The sequence below is a fragment of the Tursiops truncatus genome, chromosome 15 (genome assembly GCF_011762595.2).
Source record: "Tursiops truncatus isolate mTurTru1 chromosome 15, mTurTru1.mat.Y, whole genome shotgun sequence".
In the NCBI taxonomy this organism is placed as follows: domain Eukaryota; kingdom Metazoa; phylum Chordata; class Mammalia; order Artiodactyla; family Delphinidae; genus Tursiops; species Tursiops truncatus.
The window spans coordinates 4,537,397-4,558,623 of record NC_047048.1 but is presented as its reverse complement, the minus strand read 5'-3'; the positions used below and the strand labels follow the sequence as shown (position 1 = coordinate 4,558,623).

Genomic DNA, 21,227 nt, shown 5'->3' with positions numbered 1-21,227 from the left:
GTGACGTCCAAGGAAGGATTTCCACATCAGGTGGGAAGTGATTTGAACAGATGTACCAAACTGGACACAGTGTCTCAGATTTCAAACAAAGATAACTCATCTCTTGGCAAAAAAATAAATATAGTGGAATGCAAGTTTGATAGATGGAGGAATATATAATCTACCAATTGTCAAGGAGTATGATTTCATCGCAGACACAAAGAATCAACAATTTCAAAGAATTTAAAAAAAAGTTTGCACTTATTCCTCACAAAATCTTCACTTTTGCAACTATCCCAATTGAAGCTACACACTGACTTTATTAATACAGCATTAAGTTTCTTTGTGTAAAAAAATCTTTGTACATAGTAATAAAAAAAGATAAGGCAAGATGCACTGAACAGAAACCTTCTGGTTCTTTCCCTCTGGGTTCTTACAGAGCCATAGATGACTATCTGCAACAAAAGAGTTAAGTTTCTGATTTTCCATATGAAGCATCTTGTGCCTTTGCTGTGGTAAGAATTCTGTCCGAGCACCCTGAAGGACAGATGCTGGTCATGGTCTTTGGCACTTACGCTGGCAGACTGAGCTTCTTTCCCTTGAGTACTAGAATTTTCAAGAGAGGGAGAAAAAAACAAAAGGTTACTGATCCTGACAAGCTTACAGTTTCCTTCTTCCCATTCCCAGAAGTCTGTCATACAAGATACTACATAGTAAGGTCCAAGGAAATAAGCTTCTGGCAACCAACAGGCGTCTGATTTTGGTGTCAATAAACAAAGCCCTCTGAACTATGGAAGTGTCATGCACACACAGACCGGAATTTTCTTCATGTATCTGGATGCCACAGCAATTGAATTTAAAAATAGTAATTCAATTGAAATTGTCACTAAATTCACAGCAGCTTTTTTTTATCATGACTTTCTTCCCTAATTAACATGTACTGAAATATAACTGTTATGATATTTTGGATGTTAAAAAAGGAGATAAGATACATATGCCCTTATAACTAGCAATTCCACCATTAGGAATTTTATTGCATAGCCAGGATTCTTAGCCTGGGATCTGTGGTTGGGTTTCAGAAGCTCCTGAATTCCCTAAAACTCTACGCATATATTTGTGTGAATATGTCTAACTGTGCATTTTTTTCTCAGCAAGGACCATGGCTTTCATCAGATTTTTGTGACGTTCACACATCCTCTATTCATACAAATGCAAAAATATACACATACAAGGATGCTGATATAAGCACTGGATTTTTAAGCCCAAACACCCATGAACAGGGGGCTGAGTAAGTAAATTATGGTAATCCACATAATACTCTATCGCTATTAAAAATTATGTAGATGTCTGGGGAAAAGAGCAGATTATAGAATAACATGTTTAGTTGAAATCATGTATCATTAAATGATTACATTTACTGAAGCGTTAACAATGATTATCTCTGAGTGGTAGGATTCTGGGTGATTGTTTTCAGAATCATTAGTTCTGACTGATTTTACAATGAAAACGTGTCATTGTAGAAAACAATAAAGTTACAGAAAAAGAAAAAAAAAAAAGCCTGACAACCCTGACCGAGAATTTAACTGGACAGTCATTAAAAGGTTCCTCTGAAGCCAGTTCTGCTTTCTGAGCAAGTGTCAGATTAGGAGCATGCGAGGCAAGGAGAGCCCCTAGAAGAACACACGGCCGTACAACAAAGCTGGCAGGACGCAGCCCAATGTACCTTTTGTGATGTACAAGTAGAAGAAGTCGCAGTATAGGATGGTCTGGACAACGCCGGCCACCACAGCGATGAGGTCAAAGAAGCCCTCAAAGTAGAAGCGCCAGATCCAGTTGACAAGATACAAAGCACGGTAGAGGCCCAGGAAGAACAGGTAGTGGGTGGTGATGGTCTCGGCCTCCCCGGTCTTGCTGATCATGAAGAGCTGTGGTAGGATAGCCACTGACTCAAGGTAAATGGAGAAGGTCCACAAAATCTGTAAGAGAAACAGCACGCTTTGGTCAGCATCCAGTGCCCGCCATGAGTTCACAGGAAACACTCTTGCTTTACTGTGAAGTAGCACAGAGTGGGGAATCTGGCATCAGAGCCCAGGCCAGAGTAGCTTTGCAATTTAATAAATCACAGAAACTTCAGCCACAGATAAAAGGCACGACGCTCCCAGTGACAGGCTGGACAACCTGCACAGCTCTACCTCTTGGACTTTCATCACCTTGTCTCTCCAGCGTTGCATTCTTCAATTTTCTGGGACTCTACGTGTATGCTGCTTCTCCTGCGTCAGCTTATCCCACTCCGAATCTAGGGTCCCTAATTTCTGCTTTCTGCCAGGGTTGACAGGACTGATGACTGGGTCCTTCCACTCCCTCACTGCTGTTTTTCCTCACCAACTGGGTCTCCTTTCCAGGCTATTTAAATCGTCTCACTATTTTTCTTACCCTTCAGGCTTTTAGCATGGTTAAATCAAAGGGGTAGGAAGTCAGAGCTGTAATCATGCAAACTCTCTGCCCAACACAGCACTTCATTCATGATGACGAAAGGAGGACTTGTGAGTAGTCCCTGAAGTGTTTCAAAACCCAGGCGCTCCCTGCACCATCAGATGACCACCGTCAGTGCGGTAACTGAATCAAGCCCAGGACGCTCAGGGGTGGGCGGAGCGCATAGGAGCGCTGGGGCACCACGCTAACTGCGCTTCCTGAAGACGAGGACTGAAGCAACGCTGCTTAGGTGATTCGCAGACGGCACCAATGAGCGAAGCCCGCGCACGAAGAGTGGGAGCGGGGAGAAGACCGTGTGCTTCAGACACTCGGACAGGCAGCGCACTGTGCTTGCAATCACAGAAGCCAAGTTTATATTCTAAAGGAGAGTCAGAGACACCCAAAGAGGTGTCTAACCTGGGTGCTTAATTCCTGCCCACGATTTATTTACACCAAACCATGTATGTCTGCCAACCCACCGCCCCGCCCCTCAAGAAACCAAACCAAAACAGAACCCCATTACCTGCAAACGGGTCTATTTCCCTAGGGAACCAGACAGGATTACTAAATAGCCTCTTAACTAACCTCAAGAGGAGAGAAGTCATGATTGACTAGAAACGAGAGGCCTCCCACAGGGACCACCAGAAACTCCACTCGGAAAGTATCATGATTTCCATCGTAGGTTGCCTTAAATTTCATGTAGATCAGGTACACTGTGGCATAGGAGCAGGCAATGTAGATAAGCTACAAAGAAAAAAAAATACTGGGTCATCAATATCTTAAAATTGCTCACACTCTCTTGGCTGTCTACATCGTCCATATGTATACACATACACACACACACACACATATGTGTATATATATATTTTTTAAAATTTAAAATATATACTTTTTTGGGATATACGGTTCTATAAGTCATATAACCACCACCACAATCAAGACACAGACCAGTCCTAACACCTCCGCCACCCCAAATTCCCTCATGCTGCCCCTGCAGAGTCAAGCCTTTCTCCCAGCCTAACCTCTGGCAATCACTGATGAGTTCCTGGTCCTTGCAGTTTTTGCCTCTTCTAGAATTCCATTCCATAAATAGAATCATAACCATATGTCAACTTTAAGATCAGCTTCTTTCAGTTAGCATAACGATTTGAGATCCAACTGTGTTGTCATGTGTATTAAGAACTGGTCCCCCCATATTTCAAAGCAACAGCCCATGTCTGGGTGCCACAGCTGTTCATCCACCCAGCAGTTAAAGGACAGGTGGGTTGTTCCCAGCTTGGGAGATGGTGGGGAGAGCTGCTGTGAGCATTTGTGTACAGGCTTTTGTGTGAACGTAAGTTTTCATTTCTCTTAGGTAAATACCTACAAGTGGGATTGCTGGATCATATGTTAAGTGTTAAGTTTAACTTTACGTAAGAGACTGCAAAGAACGTATTTTTAATCTCTTTTAAACTATTAGATGGTAGCTTTAGAAAAAAAGTGAACGGGAAGTTCAATGCAGTTCAAAACCAAGGCACTTCCTTACAGCATGAAGATATTTCTGAGCTAGTGCCTTATCTAAAGATAAGATAAACAATGTAACTCATGTTAAACTTTGCAATGATGGTTTTAACTTATATATTGCTGCTATGAAATTCTGCCTGGTAACATAACAAAAGCAAAACCAAACTAAGTGGTAATTTGTAAAATACTGCTGCCTACATGTTCGTCTTTCACATTCAAAAGGTAAAACACTATATATTCATCTGAACCCAAGGAAAAGTCTGATATTCTGAAATTACACCAATTTTCAGACTGCAGAATTTTAGGCTCAAGAAGCAAACGGCAATTCCAGCCTATAAACATAGACAACCAGGATGTCAGCCGCGTGGCCTGGTGCCACTTCTCTCCAGGAAAGGCAACTTGTGAAACCTGATTAGGAAAACATTTGGGCAAAACAACTTCAGAGAAAAATGAGAGCAAGCATCCAGTCCACATACACTTAAAAACAAAACAAAACAAAGACCTAAACTGTCCCTGGCATCTTATCATGAAGTTACATTTGCAAATAAATAGGCAATACAACGTCAATATTAAAATTGTTGACGATACCCATACACCAAGAAGTAACACACACACTCCCCTCCCCAATGCAAAATCAAGGAAGGTCAGTATCTTATACTGTGAGTTCTCTCCACATGAAAATATATGCATGTATGTATATGAATAAAATAACATATAATCCACATGTATAAACAAAACACACACACACCTATGTACAGAGCCCCCCCCCCCCGAACATCCTGTGAAGGCACACGGTGGCCGGGGGTCCCTCCCCAGCCCCACTCCTGCAGCCAGCCCAGACTGCGCCCATAAAGGCTTAGCAGCCACTGGGAAAAGCAGCTGCTTTTCTCCTCTCACCAGTGCTTGGCATTTAAAGTAAAAAGCTATGAGCACATAAAACTTGGCTCTCACTGCCCTGATTTTCAAGACATTATGTTTGGAAGCAACAATTAAGCAAGTAAGGATTCCTCTGAAAGCTAGGCGTCCTGGGGATAAGGGGACTCTCACTCATACACTTCCAGTATCTACAGTTGTAACTTGCCTGCACAGCAAGCAAAGACCTAGGCTTTCTGTTTTGGGCAGCGCCATGCAGCTTGTGGGACCTTAGTCCCCTAGCAGGGATCGAACCCGGGCCCCTGGCAGTTTGGCGGTGAAAGCGCAGAGTCCTAGCCACTGGACTGCCGGCAATTCCCGGACCTAGCCATTTTTAAGGGAGCTAATTATTTCCTGATAATGACGCTCCCATCACTTAGTAATAAAGAATGGAATGATTACAGGTAACTCAAATTTGCTTCTTAGTAAAGACCACAGGCTCAAATACTGCTTTGTCTACTTTGACCTGTGCTTATAAAAATGCTTTTGAACACAAAGTGTTGGGGGGAGTTGCTTTAAATACCATACCCATGGCTTTAAACATTGCTTCCCTGGGTACCAATAACCAAGTGCCTACCATAGTGCCCAGCACGCAGGTGCAGTTAAGCATTTGAAGAATGAATGAATGAAATCAGACATCCTTTACACATGCTGAGAGCCCCATACTTTCCTTCATGGCACCAATCACACACCGCAGTCATCCATTTAGTGCTGCTATGATAGTCTGCTCTCCGCTGCCAGACGGAGTGCTGCTTGCTGTCTGCCCCACCCTCACTGCGCCCTGGCGGTGCTCACCAAGTGTGAGGTCAGTGCCTGTGGGAAAGAACTGAGGCTGCCGTAAGCGTGGAGCGCGTACCACCAGTGGCACACAAGAGGCTGGGTGGTATACAAACATTTTGTATTTTGAGAGCTATACATTTGTTTTCATGCGGGGATATATGACACCAAAGGTGTCATGGATACTAATACTTAGGACAAGTTAAAGGGTTTAAAATCCATATTAAGTAAATTATGGTGCAGCTGTTGCTTCAGCACAGCACAAGTGACACCCAGATGGCACAGCCTGGCCCTCCCAGAGCAGCAGGACAAGGCTGTGCGGCGAGGAGCCCCGGCTTTCGCTTCTCGTTCTGAACCAACTTGCTGGGTTTCCCAGGGAGTCTATAATTTCCCACTGCTTGAAAACATGATAGTCACCCCTCTTTCTTATAAGGTTTTCAAGAGCTTTAGAACTTTATCATAGTTGAGGAACTTAAGACTAAGAAATCTCTAAGTGTGAAGCACTTTCATTAAATAGATACTGCTTTGATGTAGGAAAAAATTATGCCTAAAGGTAACTATTCCTTCTTATATGTACTAGGTGGTCTAAAAGTGCCTACAACAAGAACAGCATATTTAGACATTATTCTTGAAGATGTTTAATTAAGTGCACAGGTGACATAAATTTAACAGTTTCCATAGGTCTGTGAATTACGGATAAAATACATTCCACTGGATGCCACACCATACCTTCATAGACGTATTATATAATGAAATAAATGAAGTAAAAAGATCCAGGTAACGAGTTGTGAAGACCAGTGCAAAGAGAAGCTGGCTTTTCCCAGAAATACCTAAAGAAACAAAAGGAAAGCATTAGAAATGCCTCCAAGAGCTTTATGATTTTTGTAGACAACACCGTGCAGGAAACGCAGGAACGTGGGACACCAGGGGTCAAGGCTGATGGTCGGGATGACTCTAAATAAATGACAGCAGTTTCAGGTTTTCTTTCCCTTAACATTCTTGAACATAACCGTTTGGGAAGGTTCTAACAACTTTTCTGTCTTACTATGATGGGTGACCATAGAAAGTGACTTAATTATGCCAGCTCCAATATACCAGGATGTGCATTGTTCAAATGAACATTAAACTTCTCAAATATGTCTAAGCAGGAAGAAATTTATTTCAAAAACCCTGCTGTTACTTAGTGTTGTAACTTGTCTGTTACCTTTAGCATCTTTCCATTTTAAAACAATGTCTCGTGGTGACAAATCTTTCGAGGATGGAGCTGGAATCTACCTGGATTAAGGAACCCTGTGGGGGACAGTGTTTCAGGGCAGAGTTTGAGCAGTAATCCTCCTGGATTGGCCTCCCAAGGTGACTTCTTTTGTGAGGGCAGCATTTACTTGGGACAGGTTAAAAACTTTAAAAGAAGTTCTCTTAGAGGAATCACACAACCAATCTCAGACTCACATAAAAATGCTCCTGGATGCTATGGCAACAAGAGGGTGGGAACCTGCTAGTCCCCCAAAGAGCAGTCTTCTATTGTTTTCACATTTTGAAACTGTTTCTCCCTCCAGAGCACTGTTGTGGCACATGGAGACACAGCCGGGGACATCTAGTAGATCAGGTGGAGTGTACCCGACATCTGGATTTGGCCAAATATTTGTGTGACAACAGACTGTGAACTGTGGGTTTCAGAGGTTGGAGAAAGAGCGAATTCATTAAGGAAACTGAGTCTTACTAGGTGTCAGAACCGGCCCAACCTCACCTACATTGCAAACTTCACACCATCAGACATTTAAGCAAGTTTGTATTTAGCAGAAATGTCACTGCAGCCAAATCATTAGCAATATTCTTCCAGAATGTGAAAATCACATTGTTTTAAATGATATTTTACAAACAACACTACTTTACAAAACAATTTTAAAGCCTGTTGAAGCGAAAAGCCTGGATCTAAAAATGTTACTTTCTACACATGCATAATTGCAGTTCCAACCTATTCACAAAAATACCTAAATAGAAACCGAAGAAAAAGTTGACTCTATCCCTCTGGATCCATCAGTAGTAACCAATTTCAAGCGCCAAAGGTGGAAATACAGATAGTCAGCCTGCCCCTTCTAGTCTTTTCTCCAGTAATAGGGACTTTTTTTTCTTATCAAAGATCAGTGTTCCAAAGGAGAAACAATGAGGCTGCCATTGACATAGAGAAGATGGGAGAGCGAAGACAAGATGGGGGAAAAAGGACAGGGAGCATGCAGTTCACGTTTGGTGATTGCTGAAGCCTTGAGTGAGAAATTTCCAGTTCATTTTCTATACGGTTCTTTCCAATATTTTAAATAAAAAATTATGGAATACACATGGGCAAATTTTGTTGTAAAGGGTTTATTCTAATGTCCTCATTTTCAGCATTCCTATACTAAACATCAGGGACTATCATATTGCTTTTACCACTCCCCTTTGGGACCCAATTCACATCACTTCCTCTGGGAAGTCGTCTTTGAAGACACCCTCCCTCATTGCTGTTTATTCATTCAGCAAGTATATACTGGGAACTACTTCATGCCAGCTGCTGCCCTAGCTCCTGTTACAGTGCTTATAAATACACTGTGATTACCTGGTTGCCTGTCTCCCTCTCCCCCAAACCCCCACCAGACACAGAGATCTCCAAAGGCCGGGGTCATGCCTTATTCCACTTCGTGTTCTCTGTGCTGAGCACTGGGCCTGACACACAGCAGGGCCCAGAAAATACTTGCTGAATGAATGAGCAAATGGAAAAAAGAAAATGCAATTCATTTTATTTTCATGTCATGGGGGTAAACTCTCATTTTATGGTATTTTGGGGTAACACTTCCAAAGAGTTTCTAAGTCATACTGTGTCTCTATGACTGTAAATAGGCGACATGCTCTGGGCTCTGCCCTAATTTACTGCCAGCCAGAGGGTGGGGCAGAGGAGCAGGGGACAGGCAGCGAGTGGCCTGCAGCTTGTCCCGTGGTGCAGAATCCATGCAGGAACCGCCATGCTGGAAACCTGAGTGTGCTTACACAGTTTTACCCTATTCTTCCTGGCCTGGGATCCTGATTAGCAGGTAGCAGCTTTTCCCTTTAAAACAGAAAAACTGTTCTGTCTTCCCGGGAAGGCAGGGATCCCAGCTGAAGACAGATCAGGCAGGGGCAGGAATCTCCTTCCAGGGGGAATACTTGCTATAAGCCAGAGGGGCTCCCACGGTCAGTTTCGGTGTCGAGACCGAAGCATGCGAACGCTATCGGTAACGAGCTCTCAAGAACACTCACTCTAAATGTTTCTGTAACAGCCACATCCCCATACCAAATGCACCAAATACCCAGAGTAAGGAGTATAGCTTGTAAAATGGAAACCAGTCATTAAACTTAACACCATTCCTGTCTTTTCCCACTGGGCCAAGTTAAGTTTAATAAAAGCCTACAACTAAATACTCCACTGTATGTTACTTTAAATTAAGCTGGTTAAAAGCTGCACTTCTCATATTCCCATTGTATTTATAGAACAAAGCCCTCAACCAAAAAGAAAAGCGTTCAATGAATTATTTTTGTCCTGGCAACAGCTGGGATGCAACCAAGCACTGTAGGTCAGACTACCAGGATAATCTGCACGGCCGCATTCAACAAGGGTCCCAGGCACCATGCTCTGCCCCATTGTCTCAAAGGATCCAGATGCTCTCCTAAAGGCCATTAACTTACCCTGGAACCAGCAGCCCAACAGTCAGCACCTGACTCATAACACAGCTCTTGGGACTTGGGGAAACAGAGGCTTTGGGGCCAGAAGGTTTGGGTTCAAGCTCAGCCCTTGAATGCACCGGGTAAGTCAGGGCCCATTGCATTCTTGGCCCCCCTAAACCTCACTTTCTGCAGCTGTCAAATGGGGACAAATTATGCCAAATTGTGGGACTATTGGAAAACGTGGTTTTGACTATACCTGCCATGCTGCAAATGCTCAATAAATGACAGCTATTACTATGTATTGCTTTGCCATCTTTTCTTGTTTTCAGAGAAATCCATGTTATTTTATTAAAAATAACAACTGGACTAACATACATGGAATAAAAATCAAAAGGACCTTTTTCACACCCCTCCCACCTCCATTTTAAGTGCAATGTTCCAGGCTTTTTGTTAAAGCCGCTTTCCATATGTGTATTTATATGTGTACCCACACGTTTGCCCCTTAAAATGGGGCCATACCATCTCTCGCTTTACAATTTGCTCTGTTAACTCAGTGTTTCAGATATACCTTCTCCTGTTAATACTTCTGGCTCATTCTTTTTAATGGCTGCATAGTGCTCCATAGTGTCATTTGTGTGACCCTTCCACTAATGGACATTTGGGTTGTGTACAATTTTTGTTCTTATAAAAACATCTTTGTATCTATAAACAGTGTTTTGTATTTATTTATGTACAACAAACATCTTTATACCTATATATAGTTTGTTCACATATAAGACAATTTCTGTAGTTCAAATTCCCTAGAAATGCTGGGATAAAATAAACACTTTGTTTTGAAATACTGTCAAATTTCCTCTACATAGGCTGTGCCAATTTACATATTCCTTAACACCAGATGAGAATACGCCTTACTTCACACCCTTGCCTACATTAGATCTTGTAAACCTCTGACTTTTTCCCACCCAGCAGCAAATGATGGCGTGCACTGCTATTTTAATATCCAGGTTCCTAACTACTAGTGAGGCAAGGCATTCTTTCATGTTTAACTGGCCTTCTGTTATTCTTCTGTGAACTGCCAACACTGCCCATTTATCTATCAGATTGTTTTTTTTAATTTGTAGGAGTATTTTATTATGGATATTAACCTTTTGTCACTTAGATATATTGCAGATTACTTCTCTCAGTTTATTATCTTTTAACTTTGATGATATTCTGAATTAGTAAGTTAATCTGGGGAGACAAATCATCTTGCTTCCTCACCAGCCTGCCTGGTCCTATCCAGGACATTGGTATGAACATACATTCAAGGTCACCTTCTATGTCCATGAGCAAAGTTTCATACTTTTCCTCATAGAGGTCTTATACCCTCCTTGTTGGGAAATTAAGGGAGCCTTCCCTAGGGTCTTGCCACTTCACATCCATAGGATTTACTGCCTGTATGGTTTGATACCCTGTGTTTTTATCTTTTTATATATGTCTTATTATTTCAACTAAATTGCAGCTTTCTTGAGAGCAGAAACTTTGACAGCAACAAGCTGCTGCTCTGGACTGTGTCCCCAGTGCCTTGCACATGGTGGGTGGTCAGTAAGTGAGAGCAATGATTACTCACAAGACTGGCACTCAAAAGAACAAAGGTGACAGCTGCTACCAAGAGGGAGCTGGGAATGTGAGGCAAAAGCTTCCTGAAGTACTCAGTGACAATAAAAGAGGAGGTCTTTTCCATGTGCTTCAAAAATATAAACTGTCACAACAAGTTTTACAACAAGTTTTACAAAAAGTTTTACATACTGTATAGCACAGGGAACTATACTCAGTATCTTATAATAATCTATAAGGGAAGAGATTCTTAAAAAGAATATATATGTATACACATACACACACACACACACATATATATGTATATATATATGAATCACTTTGCTGTACACCTGAAACCAAAACACCGTAAACCAACCACACTTTAATAAACAAAAAAAAAACAAAACAGAAAGAGGGAAAAAACTCCCCACATCTGGAAAAGCAACTACAAAAATCAATCAATAAATCAAAATACCAGACACTGCGTACTACTTAAGACAATTTAAGATGAAATATATTAAAACCTAAAACTTCAACACATTTAAGAGCCAAGAAAATGGCTGCTTTTTGTAAATTAGATACATTCATTGCAAAAAAACTACCTCCTAATAAGTTCAAAATATAAAGGTAAATATATATATATACATATATATACACACACACACACACACACACACACACACATACACACATATATATAAAAACTGTCCAATTACAAGCAATGCAGGGACACTGTACATTACAGTCATCTTCAGGAGAATGAAAAGTCTGCAACTTACATGACAACAGCTAACAACAATCTAAGCAATAGGTGGAGGAGGGAAGGGGAGGACTAGGGGAGGATGGCTGGGAGCCTTGGAGCTCAGAACTCCACTAGTACTTTAAGCACAATAGATACAGTACTAATAATAACTATCAGCCTACAGGAAAATGCAGATAGGAAATCCTTCACCTACAAACCAAGGCTTGTTCTCCCAACACTACCCAGGTCAGTGTTGAAGACAATAAAGTGACAACTTGAGCATACTGTGGATCCAGCTGCAGTCATAGTTCAGGAAGATGAGGAACTCACACTTCATTTGGGTACCCCTCTGTCATGACAACGGCAGACACCGGAGAATGCCAGTTCAAACTAAACCAAGATCAACTCCCCTGCCCTCACTTTACAATAGGTCCTTTAAGGCAGTTGTTCAAGAAAACAGAATCTTCTTCACTCACCTGTCTCATCCCTTACCCTAAGGAGAAAAAGCCCCGTGGTTCTATAGCTGCAGCTATGTTTGTTTTTATTTATTTGTTTGTTTATTTATTTATTTATGGCTGTGTTGGGTCTTCGTTGCTGCACACGGGCTTTCTCTAGTTGCAGCAAGCAGGGGCTACTCTTCGTTGCGGTGCGCAGGCTTCTCACTGCAGTGGCTTCTCTTGTTGCGGAGCACAGGCTCTAGGTGCGTGGGCTTCAGTAGTTATGGCAAGCGGGCTCAGTAGTTGTGGCACGCAGGCTCTAGAGCACAGGCTCAGTAGTTGTGGTGCACGGGCTTAGTTGCTCTGCAGTATGTGGGATCTTCCCAGACCAGGGCTCGAACCCGTGTCCCCTGCATTGGCAGGCGGATTCTTAACCACTGCGCCACCAGGGAAGTAGCAGCTGCAGCTGTGTTCAAAACAAATGCCAAAATCCTAAAATGAACCCCAATACCAGTATTTTCAAAGTGAGAAACACAACCTGAATGTACACGTCTCCTATTTTAGTTGAGAACCTCATATCAAATTCTTACTCTTTCAAAAGTCTCCAAACAACTTTAAATTAGGATGGAAAAAACAAGGCAGTTAGTCAAATTCAGACTTTAATTCTGAATAAAAGATCTTGGTGATTTTGATTTTTACAAGGCCAGGAAATCTCACATATAAGAACTGAAATGATCCTAAGTCTGATAAAGAGGATAGTTTAGTAACTATTGGGATACTGGGCAAATGCACACAAACTTAACTCACCTATTCACCTTCCTTATTATTTTGGCTGAAGTATTTTATTTTCCTAAATGCTCCTAAATCTCCCAAATGAGAACATTTAAAAATGTTCTAAATGAATGTTTTAAAACAAACAAAATAGCAAACCTCCTTACTTTCTCCTATTACTCAAGGTTCCCTCACGAGTTCTACATTCAGCATCGCACTAACTTCTCCCCAACATCTTAGTTTAGATACACACTTAGGAGATCGCGTGCTTCAACATTGAATGACTTGACAGAGAAGGGGATTCTGAGGAACGTGTGAAGGATAAAGAGATTCACACAAAGATTTTCATACAAAGAGATTCATACAAAAATAAAGATTAACAGTAACATTTTCTGGTGGGGGGATGGGCAAAATGGGTGAAGGTAGTCAAAAGGTAAATCCTGGGGATGTAACATACAGTGGTTAACTGTAGTTAGCAACACTGTATCGTATGTTTGAAAGTTGCTAAGAGAGTAGATCTTCAAAGTTCTCATGGCAAGAAAAAATGTAGCTATGTGTGGTGATGGGTGTTAACTAAACTTACTGTGGTAATCATTTCACAATACACATATCAAATTTCTACCTTGTACACCTAAAACTAATAAAATGTTATATGTCAATTACAGCTCAATAAAGCAGGGATAAAAAATAACATTTCCTGAGTGCAACAGAAAATGTCCTAAACTACTCACCTGAATAATTTTGAATAATTTAAAACAAAATTGTTCAGGCCAAATAGATATTTATTCAAATCCTTAATTGTGAGTTACTGATCACCTGTGTTCCAACCCTGGCACTAATTTTCTCACCTCCCTGAGCCTCAGTTCCCTGGTCCACAGAATGGGGGCAACAGCACTCACCTCATAAGGTTATTTCAAGGACTACACGGGATAAGCCATATAAGGTACTTAGCTCACTACCTAATACATAGCAAGCGTTTAAATGTCAGCTATCACAATCGCTGAAATTACTTCGCTGTCTTTGGAAATCATACAACTGAACCTCTCAGAACTATACATAAATTGAGAGATCACCTCCAAGCCAAACACACCAGCTTCAGTACATGGACTTTGTAACATCCACTTTGATTGCTCAAAGGTCTTTTTTGGTTTTGCTTACTTCCTGGATTTCAGCTATGTTCCAGGGAGACAGGTGAGGCCTGAAGACAGCAGCCAAAGATGTGGTGTTCCTTGACAGGTGAAAATATTTAGAAATCAGTCACGTAAATGGAATCTCTGCCACCCAGGTCCTTTGGGACCCCATCTTTTACTGTCTCTGCAAAAATTAAGCTCTTTAATTCATCAAACGTTATTATACTAAGGCCATAGCATCAAAAATATGTTTAAGGAAGACGCTGTAATTTTAAGAAATCATTTAAAATTCGCCATTCTTAAGCTTTTAGGGTTAATGAAATGCAAAACCCCGCAACTACTAGCCGGTAAAGATTTGTCTCACTGCCTCCCAGCAGTGTGAGCATGAAATGTGTACTCCAGAGGAGCGAGCCGCCAACTCACTGGTGACGTGGAGTGAGGAATTACAGGAGACCACACGAGACCTCGGCGGTACCCGGCGCCGCGCCGCAGGTTGAAGAGAACCCATTATTAGATGAAGGCACTCGGAGTTTGACAAACTAGATCGTCCCTCAAAGCAGCATTAACTGCCCCAAGAAATTCGCTTAGAGACCTCCCCATACCCCCTCCCGTGGCAGGCGTGATCCTGGACCCGAGAGCTGGCGTGTTAGAGCAGGACTCTAAGGACAGGCCTGCCCGGACACCCTAACGTAAAGGCCAGTCCTCGAAGGGGCAGGGTGGGGAGCAGGGTGACCTCTCCCCACACCAGCCCCACCTACCGGGCTGGGTAGTCTGCCACGTCAGGCCGAGCCGCCGCCGTCCTACCCATCCTCCTCCCGCGCGTCCCATTGATTCGCGGGCTCTCCGCACCTCGAGACCCCCAGAACAGGCGCTCGGAGAAGCGCCCACTAAAGCCGCGGGCGGAGGCCGCGCCTGCCGGACCCCCGCCCCCCCCCATCCAAACTTTTCAGAGATAACAAGGCCCCGCGCTGTCCAGTTGGCGCCTCCCCCGCTCCGACGGCTCAAGTTCGCGAGCCGACCAAGTGCAGAGCTGGGCCCAGCACCGCGACACCTCACCCCGGCCTGAGCTTCCACCCCGAGGGGCCGCAGGCTCCCCCGGGGCCCCGCCGCCCGCCAGGCCGGCCGAGGGGGTGTGTCGGGCCGGCGCAGGCCCGCGGGCCGTGGGGCAGCCGAGGTCGCCTGGTCCTCCCAGAGACCCGGCCCTATGCCCGAGCCTCTCCTGGGCCTCGTCCGCCGCTTACCGGCGCAGGAGCGCGTCTTCCAGATCTTCAGCAGCAGGATGACGATGGCCGCCAGGTGGGACAGGTCCCCGGTCAGCCGGAAGATGTTCATGGCGGCGGCGGTCTGCGCGGCGGCCCCAGGCTCCGCGGCTCAGGCTGCGGCGTCGGCGGCCACAGACAGGAAGCTGCGAAGATGGCGAAAGCGAGCGCGACGTGGCCAGGGACGTGGCCGAACTGCCGGCGCGCGCGCGCGGGGCAGCTTGGGAGAGCGGACGGCCGCCAGGCCCCGCCCCTTCCCCGCCCCTTAAAGGGGACGCTTCGGGAGCAGACCGGGAGGGCGGGCAGGCTCCGGGGCCCCCTACCCAGGACCCCGACTGCTTGCGAACTTCCCCCTGCCGGGTTTCCGGCTTCCCCTCGGGTGCCAGCGATTTCCTTTAAGTTTTGAAATGACACTCTCTTGTGGAGGATTTTTTTTCCCCTCCCACTGATCTTAAGAGCTCTATAGGCTTACTGTATGAAAAAGTATGAGGGGGGAAAAATTAATGTGATTGCATCACTCAAGATAAGGTGGATATTGGGTTTTCGGGGACGGTGCGGCTTATGCCGGGATCTGAGGGTTTTACCATTCTGGGGACTCTTTGACAAAGAGTGTGCAAAATTAGGTAGAAAACGAACATTTCTGTAGGATGTGAAAATAAATCATAAGAAATTACTAACGGAACGAAGCGGACGAACAGGATACGCTGCATAATTTGCGGGGCCCAGTGCAAAATGAAAACGGGGGTTCCCTGATTGTTTAAATGCAGAAAAAAAAAATCCTGCTGCTAAAGGTTCTAAAATGTAAACCTTTTCCCTTTATTTTGCAGTCTCTCTCGACTTCATGTCATTCTAAGTAAAGAAAAAAGAAAATGTTAAACTATGATCATGAATTTTACCGTTTGTCTTTATATAGAGCCATGTCAGTTTTGAGTGCAAATATCAGAGCATTTAACACGGGTGCGGAATCGCGGAAAGTGTAATTTGTATTTTATGGCTTGTGCATGGAGGGCGCCTGGAGTTGGCCAGAAGAGATGAACACAGGCCAGACCCAGGAAGGTTGGAAGGAGGAAAAAGGGGTCCCCAGGGACAGTGGAGGCCAAAGGAGCACATCTTTGGGCGTGGGATAATGGATGGGCCAGTGCCACTGCTCCAGTGAGCCAGGGTCTTGCCCTGGACTTGGCTGGAGGACCAACATGGGCCTGATGGCTGCTGGTTCCCTCTCCCTCCAGCTGAGCTTGCTGGGGCAGCGAGGTGAAACCAGGCACCTCCCTTTACCATCCTCTACCACCTCAACCCATGGCAGAGGGCAACATCAAGCGTATTGCAGCCTCGGTGCCAGGATACATGAGGTACCTGGATCAGGGGTGGGCACGAGGCTTGCGCCTGCCAGGTTGGCCGCTAAAAGGTGGGACAGCCATCACCATGTCCTGCTCAGAGAAGCCGCAGGGCACACGAGCTCAACCCCACCCACTCTGACCCACATTGCACCTGCACCCTGGCCCCCACGTAAGCAGAAGATGCAGCGGTCACTGGGCAGGAGAGAGAGGAGGAGGCCGGGCTCCCAGGGCACAGGGGAGCAGGCACGCTGAGGGACAAACGACCAGGAGCCAAGACTCCAAGTCTCCGTTGCATGTGCCATTGTCTCATGGGACCTCACTTGCAAAACATAAATCCAAAGGTAAAATTATTAAGACTTTGAAGAAGATGAGGGTAGAGCATTATGCCTTGATTATGGGACCTTCTGTCCCTGTGAAAATGCATGAAGTCAGCCCTTCCAACAGATACCACAAACAACACTAAATCCTGAAAATGAAACATGTTTTTATTAATTAACTCACTGGCGCACTTCTGTAATGCTCATTTTTCCTACATTTTTTTCATTGTACACTCTTCAGCCACCTCTTCATAGGACGATGATTTTTTTGTATGTCTGTGTGTTGGGATTAACAACCTTAATAATGCAGAACATTGCCATTTTTTTCTATTTTTTATTGAGATATAATTGACATAAAACATTCGTTTCAGGTGTACGATGTAATGATTCAATATTTGTATATATTGCAAACGATCACCGCAATAAATCTAGTTAACATCCATCACCATGCATAGTTACACAATTTTTTTCTTGTGATGAGAACTTTTAAGATCTACTCTCTCAGCAACTTTCAAATATACAAGACTCTATTATTATAAACGATAGTCACCATGATGTACATTACATCTTCAGGACTTATTTTATAACTGGAAATTTGATCTTTTGACCACCTTTATCCATTTTGCCTAGTCTCACCCCAACAATGATTTGGAAATATTTTCTATAGAGAGAATAGAAAAATTATGTTTTCTCCATCATGGTTAATTGAAAAATGCTTTTGATAGTTTGGAAACATTTCTTTCATCTTCTTAACTTGTTATTGGTAATATCATGGACATTATTAGGACAGTTGTCACATTCAGAAAACCTCAATCAAGTTATTTCATATAAAAGCTGCAAGTTTGGGACTTCCCTGGTGGCTCAGTGGTTAAGAATCCACCTGCCAATGCAGGGAACACGGGTTCGAGCCCTGGTCCCAGAAGATCCCACATACACAGGAGCAACTAAGCTCACGCGCCCCAACTACTGAGCCTGAGCTCTAGAGCCCGTGAGCCACAACTACTGACGCCCACGAGCCAAGAGCCCGTGCTCCACAACAAGAGAAGCCACCGCAATGAGAAGCCCGTGCGCCACAACGAAGAGTAGCCCCTGCTCGCCGCTCGCCGCAACTAGAGAAACCCCACGCGCAGCAAGGAAGACCCAACGCAGCCAAAAATAAATCAATAAATTTATTAAAAAAGAAAAAAGCTCCAAGTTTTCAGGGTGTTTTCTTGCGCAAGGACTAATGTAATACTTTTTGGATTGATGACACTAATTAACTAGCTTGTTGGCACTTCTTGTTGTATTTCATGGTTTTCATACACAAATTCATTGACACTTCCCTTAAGAGGGAAGCTTAATCCCCTCCCCCAACCTTGAATGTGAGCTGGATTTAGAGACTCACTTCTAACAAATAGAATACGACAGAGGTGATGTCATATCACTTCCGAAAGTAGGTCATAAAAGTTCTTCTTGCTTCCTCCTTTCTCTCTCATCAGTCACTCTGAGAGAAGCCAGCTATAGGCCAGGAGGACACACAAGCAACCGTGCGGAGAGGATCACATGGTAAGAAACTGAGTCTTCTTGTAAACAGCCAGCAAGGAACTGGGGCCCGTTGCCAACAGCCGTGTGAGTGAACCGTCCTGGAAGCAGTATCCCAGCCCCAGTCAAGCCTTTGGATGAATGCAACCTCGACTGATGTCTTAAATGCAACTATTGGGGAAATGTAATTAAAAATAAAATCTCCGGCCAACCCAGTAAAACCTCTGCTCAAAATATAGCAAAGAATACAATAGTTTTGCTATTGAATAAGGATCAAACCAAACTGTGATGTGCATCACAGACAATCCACTAAAGAGATTTCGGACAGAAAGAAATCTCACCCTTTTATTAATATATAGCCAGGCAGACACAACTCGTTACATATATATGAATTGTCTTTGTCCAAAAGAAAAGAGAAAACTTATCTTTTCAACAAGCAAGAAGTTATGACTGTGAGCCAGGCACAGTGGCTAAACTCCCACACAGACAGGAAGCCTTGGTGTTTGCATTTCAAAGAGACAGCTCCAATACCCCCCAAGGACAGTCCTAGGATGCAAAACTGGCAAGAGGCTTACTTAGTTTTTAAAAAGATTTACGTGCCTGAAAGAGACAGAGAAAGGAGTTAAGATGACAAGTTCTCTGAAGGAAATGCTGAAAGAAAAGGTGTGTTGGGGGGAGGGTGTTTTTCCCTTTTGGCACCAGGAAAATTGTAAACTTTTTAGATTTTTATTTACCTAATCTCATGATATTTCCTGAGCCTGAGGCACCCAGCTGAGCCGCTCCCAAATTCCTGGCCTTCCAAAATACATATTCATTCCAAAATGAATATTTGCTGTTTTAAGATGCTAAGTTTTGGGGTAATTTGTTACCCAGTCACAGAAAACCAGTGCTGGAGTGATACATAAGGCCTGCAACGTCATCCAAAGACCCACGCGATGTTTGAGCTCCACCAGGGTTTGTGCTTCACACAGAGGTACAGAGGCACTGTGATCATTCTACTTCACTGGAGTTCCATGAACGCAAAAATGAATCCTGTGTCCATAACTGTATACACTGGGTTTTTGAATCTATTGACACAGGAGAGATTTTCCATTTTTATGGAGCATCACTGAGAACCCAATCGTCCACCTACCATTTTACCCTCTTAATGGTTGGAAGAACTTTTTGCACACTAGCTTCTGGCCCTCTATACTGCACACACTGTCTGTGCCCCACTAGACACAGAGATGCATCCCAGCTGCCGAAGTGTGGTCAGGATCCAGCTGGCAGCTACAGAGATACTCCTCATCCAACGTCACACCTCACCCAAGCCCATACCTGCTGCCGGAGAGTGAGATAGGGTGTCAAGGCCTGGCCATGTCACCTTGAAGAGGGACAGGCTAGTGGACCACACTCAGTCTCAAACTCCGCATCATGCGGCCGTGACTTTCTTGGGCCTGTGTAACCACTGACTTCTCCATCTTCCCAATCCTGCTTCCTCTTCTGCCCTCCACAGGTTCAGATTCCTAATAAACATCTCATACCCCAAACCGTCTTGGTAGCATCTGCTTCTGGAGAACCCATCCCGTGACAGTTGGAGGTGGGGGTCCAAGAAAGCAGGTGATTAGATCCTGGTTGGAAAACTAAGATCCCACAAGCTGCGCAGCACGGCACGGCCAAAAAAAAAAAAAAACACACACACGACCCCCCCCCCCCCCCCCGCCCAAAAAACAAAAACCAAAACAAATGTGGTGTTCCAAGGGGCCAAAGGATTGGGCCTCTAACAAGTTGCCAATCAGCTTACACCTGCCTTTCCTGCATGCAGAGCTCTGTTGACACCACACGCTGAGAGCTTACTGAGTGCTTGGTCTACCAGCATGGGATCCCCCGTAATACTACAACCCACCGGAGGATCCACTCCTCAGCAAAGGAAGTAGGAAGCGGGCCCATGACCCCTGGAACCGCTGGTGATGTCACACGCCACACCACCCAGACGCTGCCATCTAGGGGTGACGTGAGGGCACCGCCTGTGGATGGTGCAGCTGAAATGCCAGCTCAAAGGCAGTGCTCAGCAAGATGGGGTACCATCCCCCAGGATGGTGTGTGCCCTAAACCTCTGCCTGGCACTGTGTCCTCACAAGGAAGAATGCATGGACCTGGACACCAAGGGGTGGAAGCAGGAGTGGTCCCATGTATCATATCTGTTGCTGGGTAACGCATCACCCCCAAACTTAGCAGCCGAAAACAATGCACATTCATTACCTCGCTGTTTCCGTGGGTCAGGGATCTGGTTGCAGCTTGCCTGGGGGCCTCTGATTCAGGAGCTCTGAAATCAAGGCATTGACCATCTGTGGTCATCTCAAGGCTTGAGTGGAGGATGATTGGGGCCGATCGGCTTTCAGGCTCACTGGTATGGCTGTTGGTAGGCCTTGGGCCCTCTCTGGCTGCTGGCACGAGACATCTGTCCTTTGCCACGTGGGCCTCACCCTACTGCAGCTATACCATGGCAGCTGGCTTCCCTTAGAGCAAGTGGGCAAGAAAGCAAGAGAAGATGCTCAAGGCGGAAGCCACAGTCTTTTTATAACCTGATCTTGGAAGGGATATCCCATCACTTCTGCTGCCGCAACTCTGGGCTCTGCGGGGCTAGAGTCCTGGTCCCCAAAGGGGGACTCTTCCACCAAAGGACACAAAAGAGTCCGATGGGATGGTAAGCCACAGATGCTGCCTGGGCACTTCGGGCTTCTTATGGGCAGACACCAACTGGCAAGAAAAGCCCCCACCTTGAAAGGGAAATTGACCCTAATACCAAGAGGAGGTAGCGCTGCTGCAACTCCATAA

General features: G+C 44.6%; 1 protein-coding gene and 1 long non-coding RNA gene across 2 annotated transcripts; both read right to left on the bottom strand.

The window, feature by feature from the left end:
- Positions 1 to 275: 275 nt before the first annotated feature.
- Positions 276 to 15,416, bottom strand: KDELR2 (KDEL endoplasmic reticulum protein retention receptor 2). Its single transcript, XM_004324170.4, has 5 exons — positions 15,218 to 15,416; positions 6,373 to 6,473; positions 3,037 to 3,195; positions 1,703 to 1,955; positions 276 to 585 (listed from the first exon to the last, which is right to left on the bottom strand). The coding sequence occupies exons 1-5, from the start codon at positions 15,306 to 15,308 to the stop codon at positions 551 to 553; spliced, it is 639 nt and encodes a 212-aa protein (XP_004324218.1). The 5' UTR covers positions 15,309 to 15,416; the 3' UTR covers positions 276 to 550.
- On the bottom strand, positions 8,534 to 15,211 carry LOC141276447 (uncharacterized). The gene is made up of 2 exons (XR_012325964.1): positions 14,005 to 15,211; positions 8,534 to 12,541 (listed from the first exon to the last, which is right to left on the bottom strand). It is a non-coding gene; the product is annotated as an uncharacterized lncRNA (long non-coding RNA).
- Positions 15,417 to 21,227: the final 5,811 nt, after the last annotated feature.